Here is a 24,305-nt window from a genome sequence, read left to right on the forward strand (position 1 = left end):
AAGCGATTGAAGAGGGAGGAACTGGCAATTACTACAAAACTCTTGAGACCGAAACTAATGTGGTTTGAAGAAATAGAGATTTGGATCTGGGCGGAGTGGGGGGTGGGGGGACACTGATTAATAGAAATGTATCTGGTAAAGAAAAAGACTGGGAATATTCAGATATAGTTAGGGTTCTAAAACGGATTAGGGCTTAGATTTGGAGATACGGGTTGAACAGTCATCTGCATATTGCAGCAAGGTGAGTCATTAGTGACTTTGCCTGGGAAGAAAGAAAAAAGATGGAGGTGGGGCAGAGGCTCAAAGGTGTCATTATTTCAAGATGGGTAAAGAAGTTGTGTTGCAAAGGATTAAAGAGGAATTAGAAACAAAAATAAAATAAATTAAAGAGGAATTAGGGGTAGATAACATGAAGGGGGAAATATTGGCCACTCATTCTACAAGTATGTCAATGAAAGAGGACAAAAATAGGATGGGGTAGTGATGAGAGAAAGCAGCATTGCCAAGCCTTTTTATTTTCTTCTTATATATACAAGAGAGAATATAACCTATACATGAGTGACAGTAAAATGTGTAAATAAAATGGACACCCATGTGCGCAGCACCCAGTTTAAGAAACATCAAATGTCTTTTATAATGAGCATATTTGAAGACCTTAAGGAAGGACTAAGTGGCAAGGGCACAGTTAGCAATATATTTATTGTCAAGATCTTTCAGAAGAAATGACTTGAAGGACAGAGGTAGAAAAATTAATATAGGGGGCAGCCCTGGTGGCTCAGCGGTTTAGCGCCGCCTTCAGCCCAGGGCGTGATCCTGGAGGCCCGGGATCGAGTCCCACATCGGGCTCCCTGCATGGAGCCTGCCTCTCCCTCTGCCTCTGCCTGTGTCTCTGCTTCTCTCTCCTCTCTGTGTATTCTCATGAATAAATAAATAAAATCTTTAAAAAAAAAAAGAAAAATTAATATAGTAAGAGAAAAAATATTTGTAAATCATACGTTAAGCATCTAGTATCCAGAATAAAGAATTTTTAAATTTTTTAAAAGATTATTTATTTATGATAGACAGAAAGAGAGAGGCAGAGACTCAGGCAGAGGGAGAAGCAGGCTCCATGTGGGGAGCCCGATGTGGGACTCGATCCCAGGACTCCAGAATCATGCCCTGGGCCGAAGGCAGGCGCCAAACCACTGAGCCACCCAGGGATCCCAAGGATTCTTTTTTTTAAAGATTTTATTTCTCTGCCTCTCTCTGTGTCTCTTATGAATAAATAAAATCTTTAGGCAGAGACATAGGCAGAGGGAGAAGCAGTTTCTTTGAAGGGAGCCGGATGTGGGACTCAATCCCGGGTCCCAGGATCACACGCTGAGCCGAAGGCAGATGCTCAAATGCTGAGCCACCCAGGCGTCCCTAAAGAACTCTTACAATTTAACAAGACAATCCAATTTTAAAGTGGGTAAAAGACTTGAACAGTCATTTCTCCAAAGAATATATGTTAATAGCTGTTGATAAGCATATAAAGTAGTGCTCAATATCATTAGTCAATAGGGAAATATAAATCAAAATCACAATGACATGGCACTCAAACTGAGTAGAATCGATATATTCAAAAAGGTGGAAAGTAAGTGTTGTAGAGGATGTGGAAAAAAGTACAACCCTCAAACATTGCCAGTAGAAATATAAATGGTATGGCTGCTATGGAAAATGTTTGGTAGTTCCTAATGAGGTTAAACATTGAATTACCATATGACCTAGCAATTCCACTCCTAGATATATACCCAAAAGAAAACAGATGTTCATACAAAAACTTATACATGAACATTTCTTAGCAGCACAATTCATAAAAAAAAAAGATAGGGACAACTCAAATGTCCATCGACAGAGGGATGAATAAACAGAATATGATATTTATACAATGGACTATTATTCGGCCATAAAAAGAAATGAAGTACTGATATATGATACAAGTAGATGAATCTCAAAAACATTAAGTGGAAGAAACGGGACACAAAAGGTCCACATTGTATAATTCATTTGTATGAACTATCCAGAATAGGTAAATCCATAGGGAAAGAAAACAGATTGGTGACTGCCAATGTCTCCTTGAGGGAGGGGGGGGAGAGGATAGAAATAGGGTTAGACTAATGGATATGGGATGATGAAAAATGTTTTGCAAGGAGATACAGGTGGTGGTTGCATGACATTGCGAATGAACTAAATAGCACTGAATTGTACATTTTTAAATAGCTGTATTTTATGTAAATTTTCACCTCAATAAAAAAATTTCATTAATTTAGGAGATAATCTAGACATAATTATAGTTATATAATGGTGAAGATAGCTGAGAGAGTCTAATCACAACCTTGTTTCATTTCAACTTTTTTTCTTTCCTTACTCTCCTAACTTCCTAACTTTTTAAGCCTTTTCTAACTTGTTAACTTACTACTTTCTAGGTACTGCTTTATTTCTCCCTCTATGAAACCACACTGCAATATTTTAAACTCCAGTTTCTCTAAATGGTTTATTTATTTCACCTCCTTCCTCTCCCCTGGTCAGTAGCAACAAAAATCTTATGAACCATAATAACCCATGGGATGCTACTGTTTTCTCAGTGAAGACTTCAAACTGAAATACAATTATGTTTTGTAACTTTGTCTACAATAATATGTATTCCATAATAAATTGTAGTCATTCTTAGCAGTTAGTGGTTATATTTTCCACTTTCAATGGTAAGTTTCTGTCTTATCTGATAAGTAATATATGCCATCTTGCAAATTTAAAAAAATCTCCTTTCAAGGTGTGGACTATCCTTTTTGTGGTCCTTAAGAGTTTGACATTAAACATTTTTTTTAGTTTTACTTATTTAAGTAATCTCTACACCAACTTGGAGCTTGATCTCATTACTCCAAGACTAAGAGTCATGTGCTCTTCCAACTGAGCCAACCAGGTCCCCTGATATTAAAATCTTTTGGTACCATATTATATTACTACAACTGTAGGCATAAATAAAATATCCTGGTACATTCCTATAAATCAGGTGAAACTGTTATCATGAGAAAGGATATTCTTTTTAAAATTGTTTTAATTTAAATTCAATTAATTAACATACAGTATTATTAGTTTCAGAGGTAGAATTCAGTGATTCATCAGTCTTATATAATACCCAGTGCTCATCACATCACGTCCTCTCCTTAATGTCCATCACCAGTTACCCCATCCAGTGACCGTCCCCGCCCCCCCAGCAACCTTCAGTTTGTTTCCTATGATTATGAGTCTCTTATGGTTTGTCTTCCTCTTTGATTTCATCTTGTTTTACTTTTCCCTCCCTTCCCCTATGCTCCTGTTTTGTTTCTTAAATTCTACATATGAATGAAATCTTATGATAATTGTGTTTCTCTGATTGACTTATTTCACTTAGCATAAACCCTCTAGTTCCATCCACATCATTGCAAATGGAAAGATTTTTTGAAGGCTGAGCAATATTCCACTGTATATATATTACCATATCTTCTTTATCCATTCATCTGTCAATGGACGTCTGGGCTCTTTCCATAGTTTGGTTATTATGGCTATTGCTGCTATAAACATTGGAGTGCAGGTGCCCCTTTGAATCACTTCATTTGTATCTTTGGGGTGAATACCTAGTAGTGCAATTACTGGGTTGTAGGGTAGCTCTATTTTCAACTTTTTTTTTTTAAGATTTTATTTATTTATTCATAGACACAGAGAGAGAGAGGCAGAGACACAGGCAGAGGGAGAGGAAAAGGGAGAAGCAGGCTCCATGCAGGGAGCCCGACGTGGGACCCGATCCCAGGTCTCCAGGATCACACCCCAGGCTGTAGGCGGCGCCAAGCCACCAGGGCTGCCCTCCATTTTCAACTTTTTGAGAAACCTCCATACTGTTTTCCAGAGTGGCTGTACCGGCTTGCAGTCCCACCAACAGTATAAGAGGGCTCCCCTTTTTCTGCACCCTTGCCAACTTCTACCATTTCCTGACTTGTTAATTTTAGCCATTCTGACTGGTGTGAGGTGGTATCTCATTGTGGTTTTGATATGTATTTCCCTGATGCCAAGCGATGTTGAACATTTTTTCATGTGTCTGTTAGCCATCTGGATGTCTTCTTTGGAAAAGTGTCTATTCATGTCTTCTGCCCATTTTTTGATTGGATTGGTTCCCTTGAGAAAAAAAATATCCTTTTTAAAAAAGATTTTATTTATTTATTCATAAAAGACACACAGAGAGAAGCAGAGACATCGGCAGAGGGAGAAGCAGGCTCCCTGTGGGGAGCCCAATGTGGGACTCAACCCCAGGACTCCAGAATCATGGCCTGAGCTGAAGGCAGATGCTCAACCAAGAAGCCACCCGGGCATCTAGAGATAGGATATTCATAATCGCTGTTACAAAATATTAATTAACAGTTAAAATATGGAAAACTATGAATATACTTTGTATTCTTGCATTTTCTTTTTTTTTTTTTTCAATTTTTATTTATTTATGATAGTCACAGAGAGAGAGAGAGGCAGAGACATAGGCCGAGGGAGAAGCAGGCTCCATGCACCGGGAGCCTGATGTGGGATTCGATCCCGGGTCTCTAGGATCGCGCCCTGGGCCAAAGGCAGGCGCCAAACCGCTGCGCCACCCAGGGATCCCTATTCTTGCGTTTTCTAAGAACATTTGACTTTCACAGAATTCTCAAAATACAATTTGTCATATTCTACTTGTATGATCCTTTCCTCATTATTGAACAGTAAATATGGTCCCATTATCCCATAATATTATTTTGCTATAACTGTACTCAAGAAGAGTACAAAGGCCTCAAATAAAAGGCTTCTAGACTCTTTGTATCTTTCTTTAATCTTCAACCTTTTTCTTTTGAACTGGATTTCAAAAAGCTTTAAAACATATTTTAACTTCTATCATGTTAAATCACCACTATCATCACCCACATACTCTTCAAGCAATGTTTCTCAAACTCAGTTGTACATTAGTAACATTTAGGAAGTTTTAAAAATGCTTATGTCTGGTCACCACCCAAGACCAATTAAGTCAATATCTCTGGAAAGGAGCCTTACACTGGTATTAAAAGCTATTCAAGTACTTCTAATTTACAACCAATGTTGAGAAATACTGGCTTATAGCTACAACCTTATCTCTCTGCTTCCCTGAGCAAGCAAGCTTCTTTAAAAAGCTGTTTACACATTATGCACACACTTAGATGTGATACCCTGAAAAGGGCACAGTGTGGCTGAGAATGTATAAACTCAATCTAATCATACAAAAATCATCAAATTCAAAGTGAAGAAAATTCTATTTAAAAAATGAAATGGTGGGGGGGGGGGTGGTGCCTGGGTGGCTCAGTCCATTAAGTGTCTGCCTTTGGTTCAGGTTGTGATTCTGGGATCCTGGGATCAAGCTCCTTGCTCAGCAGGAAGTCTGCCTCTCCCTCTCCCTCTGCCCCTGACTCCATCTCTCTCTCTCAAATAAATAAATAAAATATTTAAAAAATACTAAAAATAGGGCAGCCCCTGTGGCGCAGCGGTTTAGCGCCGCCTGCAGCCCGGGGCGTGATCCTGGAGACCCTGGATGGAGTCCCACGTCAGGCTCTCTGCATGGAGCCTGCTTCTCCCTCTGCCTGTGTCTCTGCCCCCCCGCCCCCTCTCTCTCTCCCTCTCTCTCTGTGTGTGTCTCTATGAATAAATAAATAAAACCTTTTAAAAATACTAAAAATAATAATGAAATAGGGGACTCCTTTAAAAAATGCGAGTATCCTGAAAGACAAAAGCTGTGGCCATAGTTGAGATGAAAGAAGATTAAAACAAAATGACAATTACATGTAATACCTGCCCCTAAACTTCACTTTGTACTAGGTAGAGAAAAGGAAAACAGTCTATGAAGGACACTATTACATCAACCAACACAATTGTCATATGCACAGTGGGTTAAATAAAAGTGTCAATGTAAATATTGATAGTTACAATTACAATTTATATTTATAATTGGTATATCAGTTCTATAAGAAAATATTTCTATTCTTAGGAAATATACAGTGGAGTATTTAGGGTAAAGGGCTATGATATATGGGATTTACCTTCAAACGATTCAGAAAAAAATTATTCATGCATACACATACATACAGAGCACATGACAAAGACAAATGGGATAGAATGTTATCAGTGGGCATCTGGGAGGATATATGAATATTTTACTATCTTTATGTTTACAAGTTTTTCTTTTAAAAAAAGATTTTAGGGCAGCCCAGGTGGCCCAGCGGTTTAGCGCCGCCTTCAGCCCAGGGCGTGATCCTGGACACCCAGGATCGAGTCCCATGTCAGGCTCCCAGCATGGAGCCTGCTTCTCCCTCTGCCTGTGTCTCTGTGCCTCTCTCCTCTCTCTCTATGTGTCTCTCATGAATAAATAAATAAAATATTTTAAAATAATAAAAATTAAAATTTAAAAAATTAAAAAAAATATTTTAGGGATTCCTGAGTGGTTCAGTGATTGAGCATCTTCCTTCAGCTCAGGGCGTGATCCGGATGGAGTCCCACATGGACCTCCCTGTGGGAAGGCTGCTTCTCTCTTCTCTCTCCACCCATGTCTCTGCCTCTCTCTGTGTGTAACTCATGAATAAATAAATAAATAAATCTTTAAATAAATAAATAAATAGTAAATTGAAAAAGATTTTATTTGTTCATTTGAGACAGTGAGCAAGAGAAAGAGCACAAGCAGGAGGAGGAGCAGAGTGAGAAGCAGACTCCCTGCTGAGCAGAGAGCCTGACAAGGGACTTCAGGATCATGACCTGAGCCAAAGGCAGACACTTAACTGACTGAGCCACCCAGGTGCCCCTATGTTTGTAACTTTTTCTCTACATTTAAGGTTATTTAAGAAAAAAAAAAAAAGAGAGAGAGCTATTTTAAAGATGTCTCCATTTTCTCACCTCCCATTTTTTAAAAAATTTTTATTTATTTATGATAGTCACACAGAGAGAGAGAGAGGCAGAGACACAGGCAGAGGGAGAAGCAGGCTCCATGCACCGGGAGCCCGACGTGGGACTCGATCCGGTCTCTAGGATCGCACCCTGGGCCAAAGGCAGGCGCCAAACCCTGCACCACCCAGGGGTCCCCTCACCTCCCATTTATTCTACAATTCTTTACTCTCATTAATGACTTTACTATTCTTGATCCAATAGAAAGTTTTCAGTCTCCATCTTGCTCTATCTTTCAACAGCATTTACACTGTTGATCACTCCTTCCATGTTGAAACACTCCTTTCCCTGGCTTTTAACTTTTTAAAAGAAACACTCTTTTTCCTTAGTTTTCATTGCTGTATTGTTGCCATAGTCTCTCAGTTTTCCTCTTTACCTCTTTGGCCACCTCTTTTCAATTTCTTCCTAGGAAGGCAGGATTTCTTCCTCTTTAATGAAATTTCCTAGCGGAATAGGTCTGAAGCCTCTTCTCTTCTCACTCAACCCTCTGTACCCCAGGAAATCTCACTAATTCTCATGATTTAGATGATCACTTATAAACTGACGACTAGAATTTAACCTACCACTCCCACATTACAATCCAAATATATGACATTTCCAGATACTTCTAGGCATCACAAACATAACATGACTAAAATGAGTCTCTCCTGGTTTTCTTCCATTGTTCTCTATCTTAATACGGTCTCTTAATAGAGACCAACCACTTGGTCTTTCCAGATCTGACATGCCAACTGTCTACCCAACATTTCTGCTTGCTGGTCTCAAAGCCACCTAAAATCTAATGTGTACAAGTCTAAACTCATAATTGCCTCCTCTAAATCTATTCTTATTATAATATTCTATACCTTACTAAATAACAGTACTGTACATCTAGTTGCACAAACCTAAAACCCAAGAGTCATCCTTGATACCTCCCTCTTCCTTATCCCCTTAGCCAAGTGTAGTGGGTTGAATTGTGTCCTGCCAAGAGATATATCCAAGTTCTAACCTTTAGTACCTATGAACATGACTATTCAGAAAAGGATCTTTGCAGATGTAATTAAAGTAAGGCTCTTAACATGAGATCATCCTGGATTAGACATACTCCTTCTCCTCATAGAGGTAATAAATACATGTGATAGGTGTCCTTTAAAAGACAGAAAAAAAAAAAACCTACACATAGAGACATGGGGAAGAAGGTCATGTGAAGATGGAGGTAGAGATTGGAATGATATGTCTACCAGCCAAGGAACACAACACAAAAAGTTACTGACGGCTAGGATAGCTCAGTTCGTTGAGCGTCCAACTATTGATTTCGGCTCAGGTCATGATCTCAAGATCATGAGATAGAGCCCTGCATTGGGCTCCATGATCAGAGATGAGTCTGCTTGAATTTCCCTTTCCCTCTGCCTCTGCCCTTCCTCACTGTGCATCCTCTCTCTCTTCTCTCTCTGTCAAATAAATAAATCTTAAAAAAAAAAAAAAAGAATTGCTGACAGTGACCATAAGTTAGGAGAGAGGCATGAAGTGAATTCTCCCTCAGAGCCTTAGAAAAAAAATCCACCCTGTCAATACCTTGATTTCATATTTCTGGTCTGCAGAACTGTGACAAAATAAATTTCTGTTGTTTTAAAGATACCTAAGTTTTGGTAATGTGTTATACAGCCCTAAGAAGCTAATACACAAAGTAGTTACTAAAGTCTGTCTGTTTTATTTTTTTTACCTCCTACATATTTTGTATTTTTTTATATAAAATGTTTTTTCTTGTTATTTTAAAAAATATAATAATAGTGTTATTAACTATAGTCATCACGGTTTACATTAGAGCCTCTGAAATTGGATAGCTGAAAGATTCTTACCTACTTTCAGCTATAAAATGGATAAAGTCTGAGGATCTAATCTAAATGTCTTTTAAATGCATTCACTTCACACTATATCACCCACCCAGACTAAATTGCCATCATCTTTTCCTGGGTGACAGAATTAACCTCCGGCTGGTTTTCCCACATTCACTTGTGGGCACATCCAAATGATTTTCCATGGCTGCAGCCAAGGTACTTTTTTTTTTTTTTTTTAAGATTTTATTTATTTGTTTATTTGACACAGAGAGAGAGAGCACAAGCAGGGGAAGCAGCAAGCAGAAAGAGAAGGAGAAGCAGGCAGGAAGCCTGATGTGAGAATCGATCCCAGGACCCTTGGACCATGACCTGAGCCACCCAGGCACCCTGCCAAAGTACTTTTTTTATGAACACAAATCTGATCATGTTACTGCCCTGCTTTTTTAGTCATCATCATGTTAAACTTTCAAGACACAGAGACAGGCAGAGACATAGGCAGAGGGAGAAGCAGGCTCCACCAAGGGAGCCCAACATGGGACTTTTCCTGGGACTCCAGGATCACGCCCTGGACCAAAGGCAGACGCTCAAACCACTGAGCCACCCAGGCATCCCACCTTTCAACCTTTTAAAAGAAACACTTTTCCCTAAGTTTTCATTACTCCATTGTCTCCATTTTTTTCTCCTACATTTTTGGCTATATTTTTCTGGGTACACTTGGGGAGGGTTCTTCTTCCTTAATCTAAATATAATGGCTTCCTATTCTCTTAAGACAAAAGACAAAATCTTTTCTCATGACCTACAAAGCTCTTCACAGTCTATGTACCTATCTAACCCCTTCTTCCTCTTCTTTTTTTTTTTTTTTAAAGATTTTATTTATTTATTTATTTATTTATTTATTTATTTATTTATTTATTCATGAGAGACACAGAGAGAGGCAGGGACACGGCAGAGGGAGAAGCAGGCTCCATGCAGAGAGCCCAACATGGGATTTGATCCTGGGATTCTGGGATCATGACCCAAGCCGAAGGCAGATGCTCAACCACTGAGCCACCCAGGCATCTCCCCTCCCTTTTCCTCTTCTCTCCCCAGAACCCTAAACTTTAGTCATTTTGATATTCTTTTCATCTCAGATACTACAAAACTCCTTCTGTAAGCTTGTATATATCTAGGATGTTCTGCATAATGACCTGGGATTTTTGTTATACTTTTATCTGTCTCTTCAGCCTTATTTCTCCTTTCTCTTTTCCCCACTCATCATGTTGCAGACACATCTCCCTTTTCTCTGTTTCTGAAATTATGTGCAAAGCCCCTTTCCTCTAAGGGTATTCATGTATGTTGGTCCCCCTGCCTCGAGGGTTCTTCCCCACCTTGTAGGGCTAATTCCTACTCTTTGTTCAGGACACAGTGTATTTATTTATCTATTATTATTTTAAGTAGGCTCTATGCCCAGCATGGAGCCTAACATGGAGTTTGAACTCTGAATCCTGAGACCATGACCTGAGCTGAGATAAAGAGTAGGCAGTCAGCTGCTTAACTGACTGAACCACCCAGGTGCCCCCAAGACTCAGTGTTAATGTTACCTCCCCAGAGAAGACTTCTCTGACCTCCCCTCTAATTGATTAGACTCCAGTTACATGCTTTCAAAGCACCCTTTTTCTTTGTAGCCACTATCACAGCTCCAATCTTATGGCATTTTGGACTATCATTTGTATATACACATACACAGACTCACACACACACACTGTACACTGCAAGCTCTAGAGGAAGGAGATTGTGTCTGTTTTGTTCACTTTCTTAGCAATAATAACTAGTATAGTGCCAAGGACACAGTAGCTATTCAATAAACATTTATTAAAGGAATATAGAAATAAATGGATGAATAAAACTGCTATCAAAATACATATCTAGGGGCACCTGGGTGGCTCAGTCAGTTAAGCGTCTGACTTCAACTCAGGTCATAATCTCAGGGTCCTGGGGTCTGGCCCCATTTCAGGCTCTCTGCTCAGCGAGGAGTCTGTTTGTTCCCTCTCCCTCTGTCTCTCTCCCACTTCATTCTCTCTCTCTCAAATAAATAAGAAAAATATTTAAAAAAACATATTTAGATCCCAGGAATTCCCAACTCAATAGACTAAATTTATCTATAATCCTCAAAGCCTTTGTTAAGAACTGCCTGAAACAGATTCCCATTTACACTCCTGAACACACAATTTCATCTCCCATGGATAAATGTTTAACCTAAAGATGACTTCTGTTGTATGAGTAGACACTAGTGAAACCTAAAATAACCATAGCTTGTCCTCACTATATACTGATGAGCTTATGAAGTTTGATGATGAACTGATTAAACAAAAATGTGGTCAATATGTCCATCTGGAAATTGGCTGACAAGACCTAGAATAAATTTGATATCAAAATCCAGAAGAAATTTCTGTAAAGCAATGGGAATGGGCAACCTTCTGTGGGACCATGTGACTTGGATTGCTACTGAAATCATCTTCAATGCTCACAAATGGTTTAGTGCCATACACGCTTGGTAAAGCCTCAGCTGGTAAGAGGGGGTGACTAAGTCTGAGATTCTGGATTACAGTTAGATAACAAGTATCGAAAGGATGTGCATTACAGATTAACTCAGCAGGGTGAGATATGTGTTGAAAATAAATGATAGTAAAATCACAAAGCAGATGCTGTTTGGTAAGCCACAGAGGGACAGCCACAAACCAAGAGACAGATGAAGTGCTTTAGAAATGCATACTGATCCTTTAGAGAAGCAAACTGATGCCACATATTAAGAGGCACTGTAATTCTACTCCTAGGAATCTGTCATAGGAAATCTTTCAAAAGAATAACATAAAAGCTATACAAAAATGCTAATAGCAAGATATTTAATAGTTAAAAATTTAAACCTACTGAAATTGTCAATAATATAGGAAGTATAGGAAAATCTAATATACCAGTGAAAGAGGAAGATGATTAAAATGATAAAAATGCAGAAATAGGGAGAAATTTTACAAAGTAATATTAAGTAAAAGGTAGAGATACAGTTATATATCATAATGACAATGATGTATAAAACTGCATGTCTAGTTTTATAAAGGCCACAAAGGACAGACATGAAAGAAGACTAATGGAGGTTTTAAAATTTTTTACATTCTTCCTTTTGATGAAATTTTAAAAATTGATTAAATGGTAATCCTCCACAAGAATTTGAAATCTTGGGCAGCCCAAGTGGCTCAGCGGTTTAGTGCTGCCTTCAGCCCATGGCCTGATCCTGGAGACCTAGGACTGAGTCCCATGTCAGGCTCCTGCATGGAGCCTGCTTCTCCCTCTACCTGTGTCTCTGCCTCTCTCTCTCTCTCTCTCTCTCTTTCTCTGTGTCTCTCATGAATAAATAAAATCTTAAAAAAAAATTGAAATCTTGACATTTTTCCCATATACATGTCATAATTATGAGTTGTGACAAGAGTTGCAAATGTTTTTTATGCTGCAGGAGGGCATTCAGTTACATTTGGAAGAAAAAGCATCTATAAGCATCTATTAAAGGGCAGCGGGGTGGCTTAGTCAGTTAGGTGTGGGACTCATGATATCTGCTGGGGTTGTGGTCTTGGCGTTGGGAGATCAAACCCTGTATCAGCAGAGAGTATGCTTAAAATTCTGCTCGAGATTCCCTCTGCCCCTTCTCTCTCTCTCTTAAAGAAATAAAATATCAAAAACAAAAACTAAAAAAACAAAAACAATCTATTGACAGATTTGCAAAAATAGTGACAGTTTCTGCAAATAGCTGTTACTGTTATAATGAAGTGAGTTTTGCATAAATTTAGCATAAGGGGGACTAAATCTGTTAAGTGTTAGTATTTTCAGAAATGTTTGGGGCCAGACCTGGAGTAGATTAAATATTTCCCTTTTTATTTCAGTAAAGTCTTATTTTTATTATAAAAGTATAATAGGAAGGCATTTTATAATAGAAAAGAATATAGAAAACATTTTAGGTTTTTTTTTTTTTAAATGATTTTATTTATTTATTCATGTGAGACACAGAGAGAGGCAGAGACATAGAGGAAGAAGCAGGCTCCTCACAGGGAGCTGCATGCTGGACTCAATCCCCAGACCTGGGATCAAGCCCTGAGTCGAAGGTAGACGCTCAAGCACTGAGCTACCCAGGTGTCCCAAATTTTAGGTATTTTTAAACTATTCTTAAGTATTTCAAATTACTTTGACTAGTAATTAAGGTGAACCTGTCCCACACCCCACCTCTCTCCCATATTAGCCACTTACGTGTTTTGTTTTGTTTTTGTTTTTGAGACTAAGTCAAAAAGTTCTTTGGTCCAACTTGTTTTCAGTCCACTTAGTGACTAGAAATCCTAAGAAATATTTGTGAATTGAAAGGGGACCATGGAGGAGCATATAAATTATGAGCTGAAAGATAATCTTACAGTACTTTAAATATTTAGAGAAAGAAAACAGAAATCTCCTTTAGAAGACGATGATCATCTTTAGTGTATAAGTGTCTTGTGAATTCCTGAAGGGAATGTGGTAAACTAGCTTTGGGTCTAGACTCCTGGGGAAGAATAGAACTCTGGTGGTTTGCGCTCACTATGGGTATATGAAGGATAAAAGGTGTAAAAGAGAAAAAGAACTGAAGAATCCAGAATGCTCTGTTAGCAGTAGGGATGAAGTAAACATAGAACAGAAAATCTCTGGTAAATACAGCTATTCTGGAGACCCAGCAGGCATGACTTAGTTAAATCAAGTGAATATGTAATCTATGACCCAGCAATTCCATTCCTGGTTATACTCTTCAGATGAATTTTCTCACAGATCTCTAAGAGGATGTTAGAGGATGCTCATTAGGGCAGCCCCGGTGGCTTAGCGGTTTAGCGCTGCCTTCAGCCCAGGACGTGATCCTGGAGACCCAGGATCAAGTCCCACGTTGGGCTCCCTGCCAGGGAGCTCTGCCCCCGCCCCCGTCTCCAATAAATAAATAAAATCTAAACAAAAAAGAGAAGAGGACCCTCATTAAAGAGTGTGTGTATTGTTATTGTTGTTTGAGGTGGAAAGGAATTGAAGACAGTGCAGCTGTAGTAAATATATAATAAGTGGTAAATGAACCATGATAGAGAATGATGCAACAATTTGTAACGACAAATTAGATACACAGAGAAACCTGGATGAATATTAAAAAAATAGTGGGGGTATCTTGAGTGGCTCAGTAAGTTAAGCGTCTGCCTTTGGCTCAGGTCATGATCCTGGAATCCCTAGATTGAGCCTCACATCAGGCTCCCTGCTCAGGAGGAGTCTGCTTCCCCCTCTCTTCTCTTGCTCACACATGCTCTCTCTCTCTCAAATAAATAACGTAAAACCAAAAAAAATAGTGTCAAGTGGAAAAGAACATAATGTAATTTACATAAATTAAAAATACCTATACACAAAACAGAAATGTCTCTTTTTACAAGAATAGAAATGCATTTTTAGAATCTACATTAAATGCATTAAAATAGTTGCCTATGGAAGAGAAGAGAAAGGAATTGTTGAAAAGAAATAAAACTGAATATAGTGCTAAATAAAAAATGCAACTGAGAGTCTTTGGCTGGATAAATGATGATACTGTGTTAAGAACTGAGGAAGTTGTTCATGATCCTTCCCATTCAAGGGGGAAAAAAAAGGAGGAAGGAGGAAATAAGGAGAAAGAAATCAAGCAGAAAACTCTATCTCCCTACTCACTCTCTTTCTCACTCTCTAAAATAAGTGAATAAAATCTTAAAAAAAAAAAAGAATAAGCCAAAATAATATTATGCACTAGAATCCTGAAGTTTTAAATCTAGATCCATGGGTCTCACATTGAAGCCTTTAAGAACCAATATGGCTGATGGATATTAGACAACAGGAAGTAGTGGAGAACAAGAGAATGCGTACTGAGTGTGTGCCCCACCTAAAGGCATTAGAAAATCGATTAAAAATATCACACACACAGGGGATCCCTGGGTGGCTCAGCGGTTTAGCGCCTGCCCTTGGCCCAGGGCGCGATCCTGGAGTCCCAGGATCAAGTCCCACATCGGACTCCCGGCATGGAGCCTGTCTCTGCCTCTCTCTCTCTCTCTCTTTGTCTATCATAAATAAATAAATCTTTAAAAAAAATATCACACACACAGACCCACAGACGCACACTATTTTAACCAAACAGCAATGCCACTGACAGAATGTGGGCCATGGGCCTCAAAGGGTTTATGCCTCTGTCTGTGACTGCTCTAAATTCTAAAGAAAAGAGCTGACCATGTTAAAAAATATATATATGTGACAGAAAACACTATTCTAAACCATAGTAATCTAAATTTACAACAATCAAATGAAGTACGTGAGTCTATATTTAGGATTCATCTGTATTCATCAGTTAAATTTAATTCAACAAACCAGTAAATATTATTTGTAGATAAAAAATAATGATCCAGGTGTCAAGGGTTGCAAGATGGAATGAGTCACCATCTCTGTATGTCCTTCTCAGTTCAGATCCTACAAAAGTTTCAAGAATGGGAAGTCACATGGTTATAAAATAACCTCTCTCCTCTGCTCAGGAGAAAATCAGTCCCTCATACTGTCCATGATTTACATCTCACCTCATGAACATTCGGCTTTAAACTATCACAGTCCTGTAACATCTTGTGTTCTAAAGTTGCCTCTTATCTACCTACACAAAACTTCCAATTTCTTTAGTCCTGAGTGACAGAAAAATACTTCGTGTTTGAATTCCAGTGTCCATCTAGGTTCCAATAAAGATGCTTAATAAATGTTCATTGAACCCAACACTGATTTCTTTTAAAGATGTGTTTATTTTAGTGAGAGAAAGCAAGAGCAGGAGCGGGGCAGGGGAGGTGGGGAGCAAAGGGAGAGACTCCCTACTGATCCCTCAATGAGCACAAAGCCAGACCTGGGGCTCCATCCCAGGACCCTGAGATCATGACCTGAGCCAAATCAGGAGCCAGCCATTTAACCAACTGAGCCACCCAGGCACTCCAGCAACACTGATTATTTTTAAATGTGTCCATAAATGTTTTTGATACTTCTCCCTTTTAAAAGTGAACTCTCAAAAAAAAAAAAAAAAAAGTGAACTCTCATTTCCCTATCAAGTGTGGTCTGAATTAAGTGACTCACTTTTAACAAGTTGAATAATGGAGGTGATGATTTCCAATACTATATCTTTTTATTTGTTTGTTTAAACAGATGAAGTCAGATTTCGGGATACTTAAAGCAGGGGCTCTTAACCTTGATGCACATTAAAATCACTGAAACAGCATTAAAAATGCTCTGATCCCCAGCTATATCCATTCCTATCAAATCAGAATTCTGAGGACTGGTCCTGTATTCGTTCACTAGGGCTGCCATAAAAAAAGTATCAGAGTCCGAGGAGCTCATGATTATTTATTACCTACAATTTACTTTCTCATGATTCTGGAGGCTAGAAGTCAGAGATCAAGGTGTCTGCAGGGTTAGTTTCTTCCAAAGCCTCTTGGCTAGTAAATGGTGTTTTTTTTTTCCTAGTGGTTCCTTTACATGGTCTTACCTCTGAACCTGTATTCTAATCTCTTCTAATAAGGACCCCTATTTGTATAAGGATTAGGGCCTACCTTAATGACCTCATTTGACCTCTTTAGAGATCCTATCTCTGAGTTTAATAACATTCTGAGGTACTGGGGTGGGATTTCAATACATGAATTGGGGGTCGTAGTGGTGGTACAATTCAATCCATAACAGGACCAAAGAACCAGTGTTTTCCATTCCCGCCCCCAAGTGATTCCAAGATGCAGCTATATTTGAGAGTAAGTGCCCCACATAGGATTCTCAAACATGGCTGTATTAGAGTCATCTGAGTAGCTTAAAACGAGTAAAAAAGCACCAAAGCTTAGGCATCACCTTCAGAGATTTGATTTCAAATGTGTGGGATGGGGTACTGTTAGTTTCTGAAAGCTCCTAGGTGACTTAAATATAACCAGATTTGAACATTGCCATATGAATAGATTTTTTTTTAAGATTTTTATTTATTTATCCATGAGAGACACACACACACACACAGAGAGAGAGAGAGAGAGGCAGAGACACAGGCAGAGGGAGAATTAGGCTCCATGCAGGGAGCCCGATGTGGGACTCGATCCCGGGGCTCCAGGATCACACCCCGGGCCGAAGGCAGCGCTAAACTGCTGAGCCACCCGGGCTGCCCCATATGACTAGATCTTAAAAGGCATTAGAACTTTCCCCTTGCTCTCTCTTGGATAACTTGCTTTCGGGGAAGCCAGTTGCTATGTCATGAAGATACTCAAGCAGTCCTAAGGAGATGGGTACATGGTAAGTAACTGAAGCTTCCTGCCAACAGGCAGTAAGGGAACTGAGGCTTTTTGTCAAGAGACGTATGAGTGAGCCATCTTAGAAGTTAATCCTGAAGCCTCAGTGAAGTCTTCAGATGAGTGCAGCCTTAACCAATGCCTAGACTGCAACTTCCAGAACCAGAACCATTCTGCTGAGCTACTTCAAAATTGCAAGCCTACAGAAACTGTGTGAAATAATAAATGTTTATTGTTTTGAGTTGCTAAGTTTTAGGGCAATTTATTAAGCAGAAATAGATAACTCATATTCCCACTAAAGCTGTAATTCTATTATGATATACACATACCTCCTTACGTTATAGATCATGTTTAAAAACTAGCTATTTTGGAGCCTGTCCACTTACATCCTTCCACACCTTCACGTCCCATTTTTGCTACCTCCAGAAGCCACCAATTTCCTTTTTTCTGGATGTTAAAAGGTCGTAAATAGCATATTAAAAAGTCCCTTTGGACTAATGGGCCCAAGAGAGAGATTCTGTAGGGGAAGATCTTATCTTCTTTCTAGAGTGACAGCTGTAGGAGGAGATATTTTAGATCATCCAGACCTCTTATCATTCTATTCATAGATAGCCACTTATTTCACTTATGTATCCATTTATTCACCCAAGGGGGTTTTAATTATAATCAGCAGCAGTAACTTGGAAAATGAAGGAAAGCAATCCGAAACATAAATGCCATCTAAGTAGGTCTTCTGTGTGTATGTGGTAAGCCCATGTTATATTTCCAAAGTAGTAACCAGAGGGAGGACTTGAACTCTGGTAATAGGTGGAATAGAGAATATTAGGATAAGCAGGGCACCGTTGTGGGGGGTGTGAAATGATCTACATGTTAGTTTAGATGTTAATTTCAATCTATAGTCTCATCCCTGCTCAGCTATACTTCCCAGAAGCTTTAGAATAGAGGTCTAGAGACAATGTGTCCTTGTTTTACAGAACATTCTTTCATAGAGAGCTCCTAGCAGAGTCTGGTACAGGGAGGGGAGAGGAACTGTTGCTGCCAAGGGACTATTAGAAACTGTACATGACATTGTGCATGGAATCCACTTCCCCTTCCCTAGAGATTTTGGAGAGCAATGAATAAATAATGGGTCTGAACAACTAATACAAGAAAGAGGAAATGTCATGTCATAGAAATTCAATTTATTAACAAAAATCTTAAGTAGAAAAGAATACATATTAAAACCCTAGGAAGATCCTCTTTAATTTTTTCCTTTTCTATAATGTAGCAGATTAGGAAAGAGTTTAAGGCATTTGATCCCTTTTGGTGAAAAAAAACTCCAGCTAGTGGAACTAGCATTTTATTACATGTCCCACCTAGTGAAATGCAGACTTTGTTAGAGTATATCTAATCCTCAAGTCAATAACTTTAATATGGAGCTAATATTTATCTCATAAGATTATTGAGGATAAAATGAAATAGTTTATACTTAGGGAAACATAAAAAATGCTTAGTAAGTGATAGCTGTATTAGGTTGGAGTCCCTGAATTGGATCCTGAGTCAACGTTGTATGAATTATGTGCCCCCCAAAAGATTATAAAATCTTGACCCACAGTACCTATGGATGTGACCTTATTTGGAAATAGGAGCTTTGCAGATGTAATCAAGTTGAGATGAGGTCATTAGCCTGATCCCATAATTCAATATGAGGGGAAGACAGCCACGTGAAGACAGACACAAGGGAGAATGCTATGTATGAATGGAAGCAGAGATGAGAATCTTGCACTCACAAGCTGAAGCATTCCTAGGACTTTCAGCTGTCACCAGAAACTAGGAGGGAAGTATGGAAGAGATTCTCCTTCAGAGTCCTAAAAAGGAGTCAACTGTGTCAACACCTTTATTTTTAACTTTCAGCCTCCAGAACTGTGAGAGAATAAACTTGTTGTCATGCTACTTGTGGTACTTTGTTATGGCAGCCCCAGGAAGAAATTAATACACAAGGATTTGAGGGCAAATGGTTTCTTTCTTTTTTTTTTTTTAAGATTTTATTTATTTATTCATGAGAGACACACAGAGAGGCAGAGACACAGGCAGAGGGAGAAACAAGCTCCATGCAAGGAGCCTGATGTGGGATTCCATCCCGGACTCCAGGATCACGCCCTGAGCTGAAGGCAGATGCTCAACCACTGAGTCACTCAGGTGTCCCGCAAATGGTTTATTTTCAAGAAGAGTCCAGAAACCATTGATAGAAGGGGTGGGGAAGTGAGACTGGGAAGAGGACAGTAAGAGAGTGGGCTGATGAGTAGGTTAGCTTTGTAGGTGGTGCACATGCCTTTCGTGGCTCTCTGGGAGACAATGCAGAGGATGCCTCAGAGTCATCCTACCTCTTAGGAACGAGAACATTGGCATACTGATTAGTATAAATATTGGTGTATTAGTTTTTGATGGCTATTGCGACAAATTGCTACAGATTTGGTGGTTGAAAACAACAGAAATTTACTTTAAAAAAAAGATTTCAAACTTTTTCTTAAGGAATCTCTATACCCAATGTGGGGCTGGAACCTCTAATTCTGAGATCAAGAGTTGCATGTTCTACCGACTGAGCCAGTCAGATGCCCATAGAAATTCATTCTCTCACAAGTTGAGGGATCAGAAATCAGAAATCATGATCACTGAAGTCAAGTTGTCAAGAGGGTTACACTCCCTCTGGAAGATCTAAGAGGAGAAATATGTCCCTTGCCCCTTCCCCTTTCTGGTGCTGGGACATTTCTTGACTTGTGGCTACATCACTACAATCTCTGCTCTGTAGTCACACTGTTTCTTCCTCTTCTGTATGAAATCTCCTTCCTCTTAGCTCATACAGACATGTGATTCCCTTCAGGGCCCACCTTGATAGTCCAGGATAATCTCTCCATTTCAAGATCCTTAATCACACCTTTGACCAATATAAGGTAATATTCACAGGTTTCAGGGATTAGGGCCCGAGATCTTTGGAGTACATTTTCTAGCGTACCAAATTGGTATATTTATCCTTCAACTTCAATTTATCACTGGTTGGAGGCTGCTCTCAGGGGTAAAAATTCCTTGGCACTTCAGCCCTGCTTTGCAGGGTTTGTGAAAGTCTTCAAGTATAAAGTTGCAATCACTTGTGGAGGACTTTTTTCTGTGTGTGTAATAACTGCTGAGAGGATGTTGGTGTGTTATTATTTTTTGGCATTAATCTTTTGTTTACAAATTTTGTTTTTAAGATTTTTTGTTTATTTATTCATGAGACACACAGAGAGAGGCAGAGACATAGGCAGAGGGAGAAGCAGGCTCCATGCAAGGAGCATGATGTGGGACTTGATCCTGGAACTCCAGGATCATGCTCTGAACCCAAGGCAGACACTCAACTGCTGAGCCACCCAGGCGTCCCTTATTTATAATTTTAATTCCACAACTAATCATCAGTTGTAATGATGGTTATTAGCTATTTTAACCTAATTTCCTGATGGTCCACAATATAAATTATTTGCACTACCTGTGTAATCTTGCTCAGAAAATATTATCCCATCTATGTGAACTTATAGAACTTGTCCTTTCTGTAAGGGTCCATTTAAGTATACATTGCTCTGTCATTTCTTCCCAAGCTTTTCTTTATTTTTTAGCACCTATACAATCTCTTCAATTAATCTCTATTTGGTCATACATAATTATCTTTCTCAACTATACATACATTTTTTCTCAAGTATATTTTTACATAGCTAAGGAAGAGGCCAATGGCATATACACATTTTCAAGTTCTTGATGTCTGAATTTTGGAGATTTATATTTATAATCTGGCACCATTTAGTAATTTCTCATTAGGAAATAATAACATACCTCCTTTGAGCCTATTATGTGTTTTTAGTTTCTTCAAGGTTCCTTGTTACAACTTCTACGAATTATCTTGTGGGACAGGAACACCAGAAGCCTTATTGTTCCATGCATACTTAGTGACATTTTTCAAATCAGTTTATTTATAGACCATGGCCAAGAAAGTCCTGGTTTGTGTTCCAACATTTCTGGAAATACCAGGATTCTAGCTGTGGGTAAAAGAATGAAATAGGGCATATTGGGAGAGGTACAAGTGAAGAAAATAGTTTGGTTCTGAACACGGTTATTTGAAGTTCCATGGTTACTATGTGAAGATGTCCAGAAGGAGGTAGCTATAACAAAGAAACCTGGAAGGAGAGGCATGGACTGGACAAACGATTTGGAAATCTTTTTGCAATATGTAGATGGATGAGCTCACACTGGAAGAGCAAGTAGAATGAGAAGTAGAAAAGTGGGTCAAGACCAGAACCTTGAAAATCACCTACATTGAAGAGGCATGAAGAAGAAGGAATGGAGTTGGGACAAGAACTCAGGGAAGAGGTTGTTAGGAGGGCCAAGAACATTGAAAGCGTAATATAAAAAAGGAGAAATGTGTAGCATCAAATGAAGTGGAGAGATCTAGTGAGGTTAAAAAGAAATGATATAGCTTAGTGCACACTTAAAAAAGAAAAACAGTTTGGAGGTTCTTGGTGACTCTAATGAAAAGGACAATGGAATGTTATAGGCAGGTCCAGATGGGCTCTTAACAGACTGCTCAAAAGGGCTCATAGGAATCTCTGAGTACAATCCCTGTGAAGCTAGTTTGAGGTAGCCCAGTGATCTCTCTTAGCCCAAGCAAGCATTCAGGAAAACTCTGGGGGATCCAAGAGGCCCTAGAACCCAAACTGACTTTAGCTGTGGGTTGAGTTAATGGGAAATGATACAAAGCTGGAGACCAAAGAATTGAAAAACCATTAAGATTAAGCTAGTAGGAATCACATTAACTTCCATTTTTAAGTTTGTGTTCAAATGATAGATTGCTCAAATTCAAGATGGGAGGGAGTCAGCTTGGCAACAAGTGCTTAAAAATGATCTAAGGATTCAAGTTGATCATTAACTTAAAACGGGCCAAGCAAATGATTTAATTCCTCAAGAAGCTAGCACAAACTTGGGTTGTCATAATAGAAAAGAGGAAGTAGAGACACCAAAATACCAGCTTTTTGGAAAATGAAACAGCAATTAAAAGGAATTAGTCAGGGGCACCTGGGTGGTTCAGTCGGTGAAGTGTCTGCCTTTGCCTCAGGTCATGACCTCAGGGTCCTGGGAAGGAGCCACAAGTCAGACTCCCTGCTCAGTGGGAGTCTGCCCCTCCCTCTCCTTCTGCCCTTCCCCTCTGCTCAGTCTCTCTCTCAAATTAAAAAAAAAGAAGATAGGAGCAGCCCGGGTGGCTCAGTGGTTTAGCACCACCTTCAGCCCAGGGCGTGATCCTGGAGACCCAGGATGGAGTCCTGCGTCGGGCTCCCTGCATGTAGCCTGCTTCTCCCTCTGTCTTGTCTCTGCCTCTCTCTCTCTCTGGGATAAATAAATTACATAAAAAAAAAAGAAAACAATTATGGAATCAATTTGAATATACTAATAGGTTGAAAGGAAGAATCCATTGGAGAGGGAAAACAGGAAGGGGATAATTAGTAACGCAGCAGTCTGATGAAGTTGGGAGAAAATTGGTTTTGAATAGAAATGGGGATGCCTCACCCTTGGAGACTGGAGGTAAAGCTGGAAGGATGGGAGTGATGAGAGATAAATTACTATGTTTGGGAAGGGATTTGGGCACTTGGGAAGAGCACAGGCTGATGTTTTCAATTTTTTTTGATGAAGTAATACTCCAGGGGACAGGCTCTGCTGTTTCTGAGGGTTGTGTGTGGAAGGAGAGAGAGCACAACAGGGAAAAACCACTGAACTTGGGAGGGAAAGAATTCCATCCAGATAGAATGGGATTCTTGGTCTCTGAATTAGAACACAGAAATTGGGAGGTTTCTTCTCAGTCTTTTTTTTTTTTTTTTTTTTTAATTTTTATTTATTTATGATAGTTACAGAGAGAGAGAGAGGCAGAGACACAGGCAGAGGGAGAAGCAGGTTCCATGCACCGGGAGCCTGACGTGGGATTCGATCCCGGGTCTCCAGGATCGCGCCCTGGGCCAAAGGCAGGCACCAAACCGCTGCGCCACCCAGGGATCCCTCTTCTCAGTCTCTTTAACGCTAACACCCACCAGGGAGCTCAGACTTCTGAGCCCCTCCTGGCTCTTCCCACCTGGCTTAGGACTGGAGGGGTCAGGACTCCAGTTGAGACATAGGCTCAAAAATCACTGACTTTATTTCTTTAAAATAAACTGAAATGGCATTCTTAAATTTATTCAGGGAAAAAAAAAGGCCTTTGGGGGACAAACATTTTGAAAAACACTTTCTTGCAAATTACATAAATCCTATTGAAATGAATGACTTTGGCGGATTAAGCAGACAGTAAAATTTACACAGGTCATCGTTGTAAAATATGGAAACGCAGGGTTTCACCGACATACTTCTTTTTATCAGACAACGGTTAAAACGAAGGCAAGAAATGTTTCAAAATAAAATACCAAGAATTCGAGGCTTTTGAGTTCCGGAAGGTCACGAGAAGTCATTCGCCATTCCACAACAACGTTCCCAGGGAGCCCGGGGGGTGGGGGAGGCCGCGGCCGGCATTCCACGAAAGGAAGAAGCCTTTGTCTGCCTCGCCTCCCAAGCCTCGACGGAGGAACACCAGCGGCCAGTCAGTATCTCTGACAGGAAGACGAGGTCAGCTGCGTGAAGAAAGGCACAACGGGCAGTAAGGTGACTGATAAAAATCAAGCCCTTTCGTTTTGAAAGGCGGAGCCCGACGTCTCCAAGACTTTTAAAGGAAATTGGGCGACAGGGCAAGAATCACAGACCTTGCGAAGCTCCCCGCCCGGGCCCGCCCGCATTCGTCCAGCGCCGACGCGTCTCCACGCGCGCTCTCGAGCGCCAGGGAAGCCATCTGCCCCGCGCCGCAAGAGGGCGCGCCGCGGCCAAGCCCTTGTGCGGAAGTCCCGCCCCCACTTCCGGCGGCGGAGGATGGGGAGGAGCCAGCGGGGGCTTCCGCCTTGCGCGGTGTGGTACCTTGGGCGCGTGTGTTGCCCCCTCCGGATTCCTGCGTTACCTCTATTCCTGGTCTTGCCGTAGCGTCGGGACTCCCTTCGTATTTAAGGATGAAGGCGGTAGGTGTCTTGAGGAGCCTGGTCTCTGCGGCTTAGGACCCCTTTGGCTGACAGTCGCTGCCCGGTGTGGCTTTTCGGGGAGTTTTTGCGCTTGTATA

General features: G+C 40.0%; 2 protein-coding genes across 5 annotated transcripts in view; one reads left to right on the forward strand and one right to left on the reverse strand.

Annotated features, from left to right (window-relative positions):
• The window catches only part of TBC1D12 (TBC1 domain family member 12), a 121,874-nt gene extending 97,832 nt beyond the window's left edge, over positions 1-24,042 (reverse strand). For all 3 annotated transcript variants that reach the window (XM_077878333.1, XM_077878334.1, XM_077878331.1), the window contains exons 1-2: positions 23,902-24,042; positions 23,569-23,772 (exon numbers count right to left, since the gene is read on the reverse strand). The gene's annotated coding sequence lies outside the window, so the exon portion shown is untranslated. The remainder of the gene's footprint in view (positions 1-23,568; positions 23,773-23,901) is intronic.
• Positions 24,004-24,305, forward strand: part of NOC3L (NOC3 like DNA replication regulator) — a 46,076-nt gene continuing 45,774 nt past the window's right edge. Inside the window, exon 1 of one of the 2 annotated variants that reach the window (XM_077878329.1) lies at positions 24,004-24,207. In XM_077878329.1, coding sequence (XP_077734455.1) covers positions 24,199-24,207 — 9 coding nt within the window. In that variant the 5' untranslated portion in view covers positions 24,004-24,198. The remainder of the gene's footprint in view (positions 24,208-24,305) is intronic. The other variant, XM_077878328.1, reaches the window with a different exon arrangement.

Source organism: Canis aureus, chromosome 29, assembly GCF_053574225.1.
Source record: "Canis aureus isolate CA01 chromosome 29, VMU_Caureus_v.1.0, whole genome shotgun sequence".
In the NCBI taxonomy this organism is placed as follows: domain Eukaryota; kingdom Metazoa; phylum Chordata; class Mammalia; order Carnivora; family Canidae; genus Canis; species Canis aureus.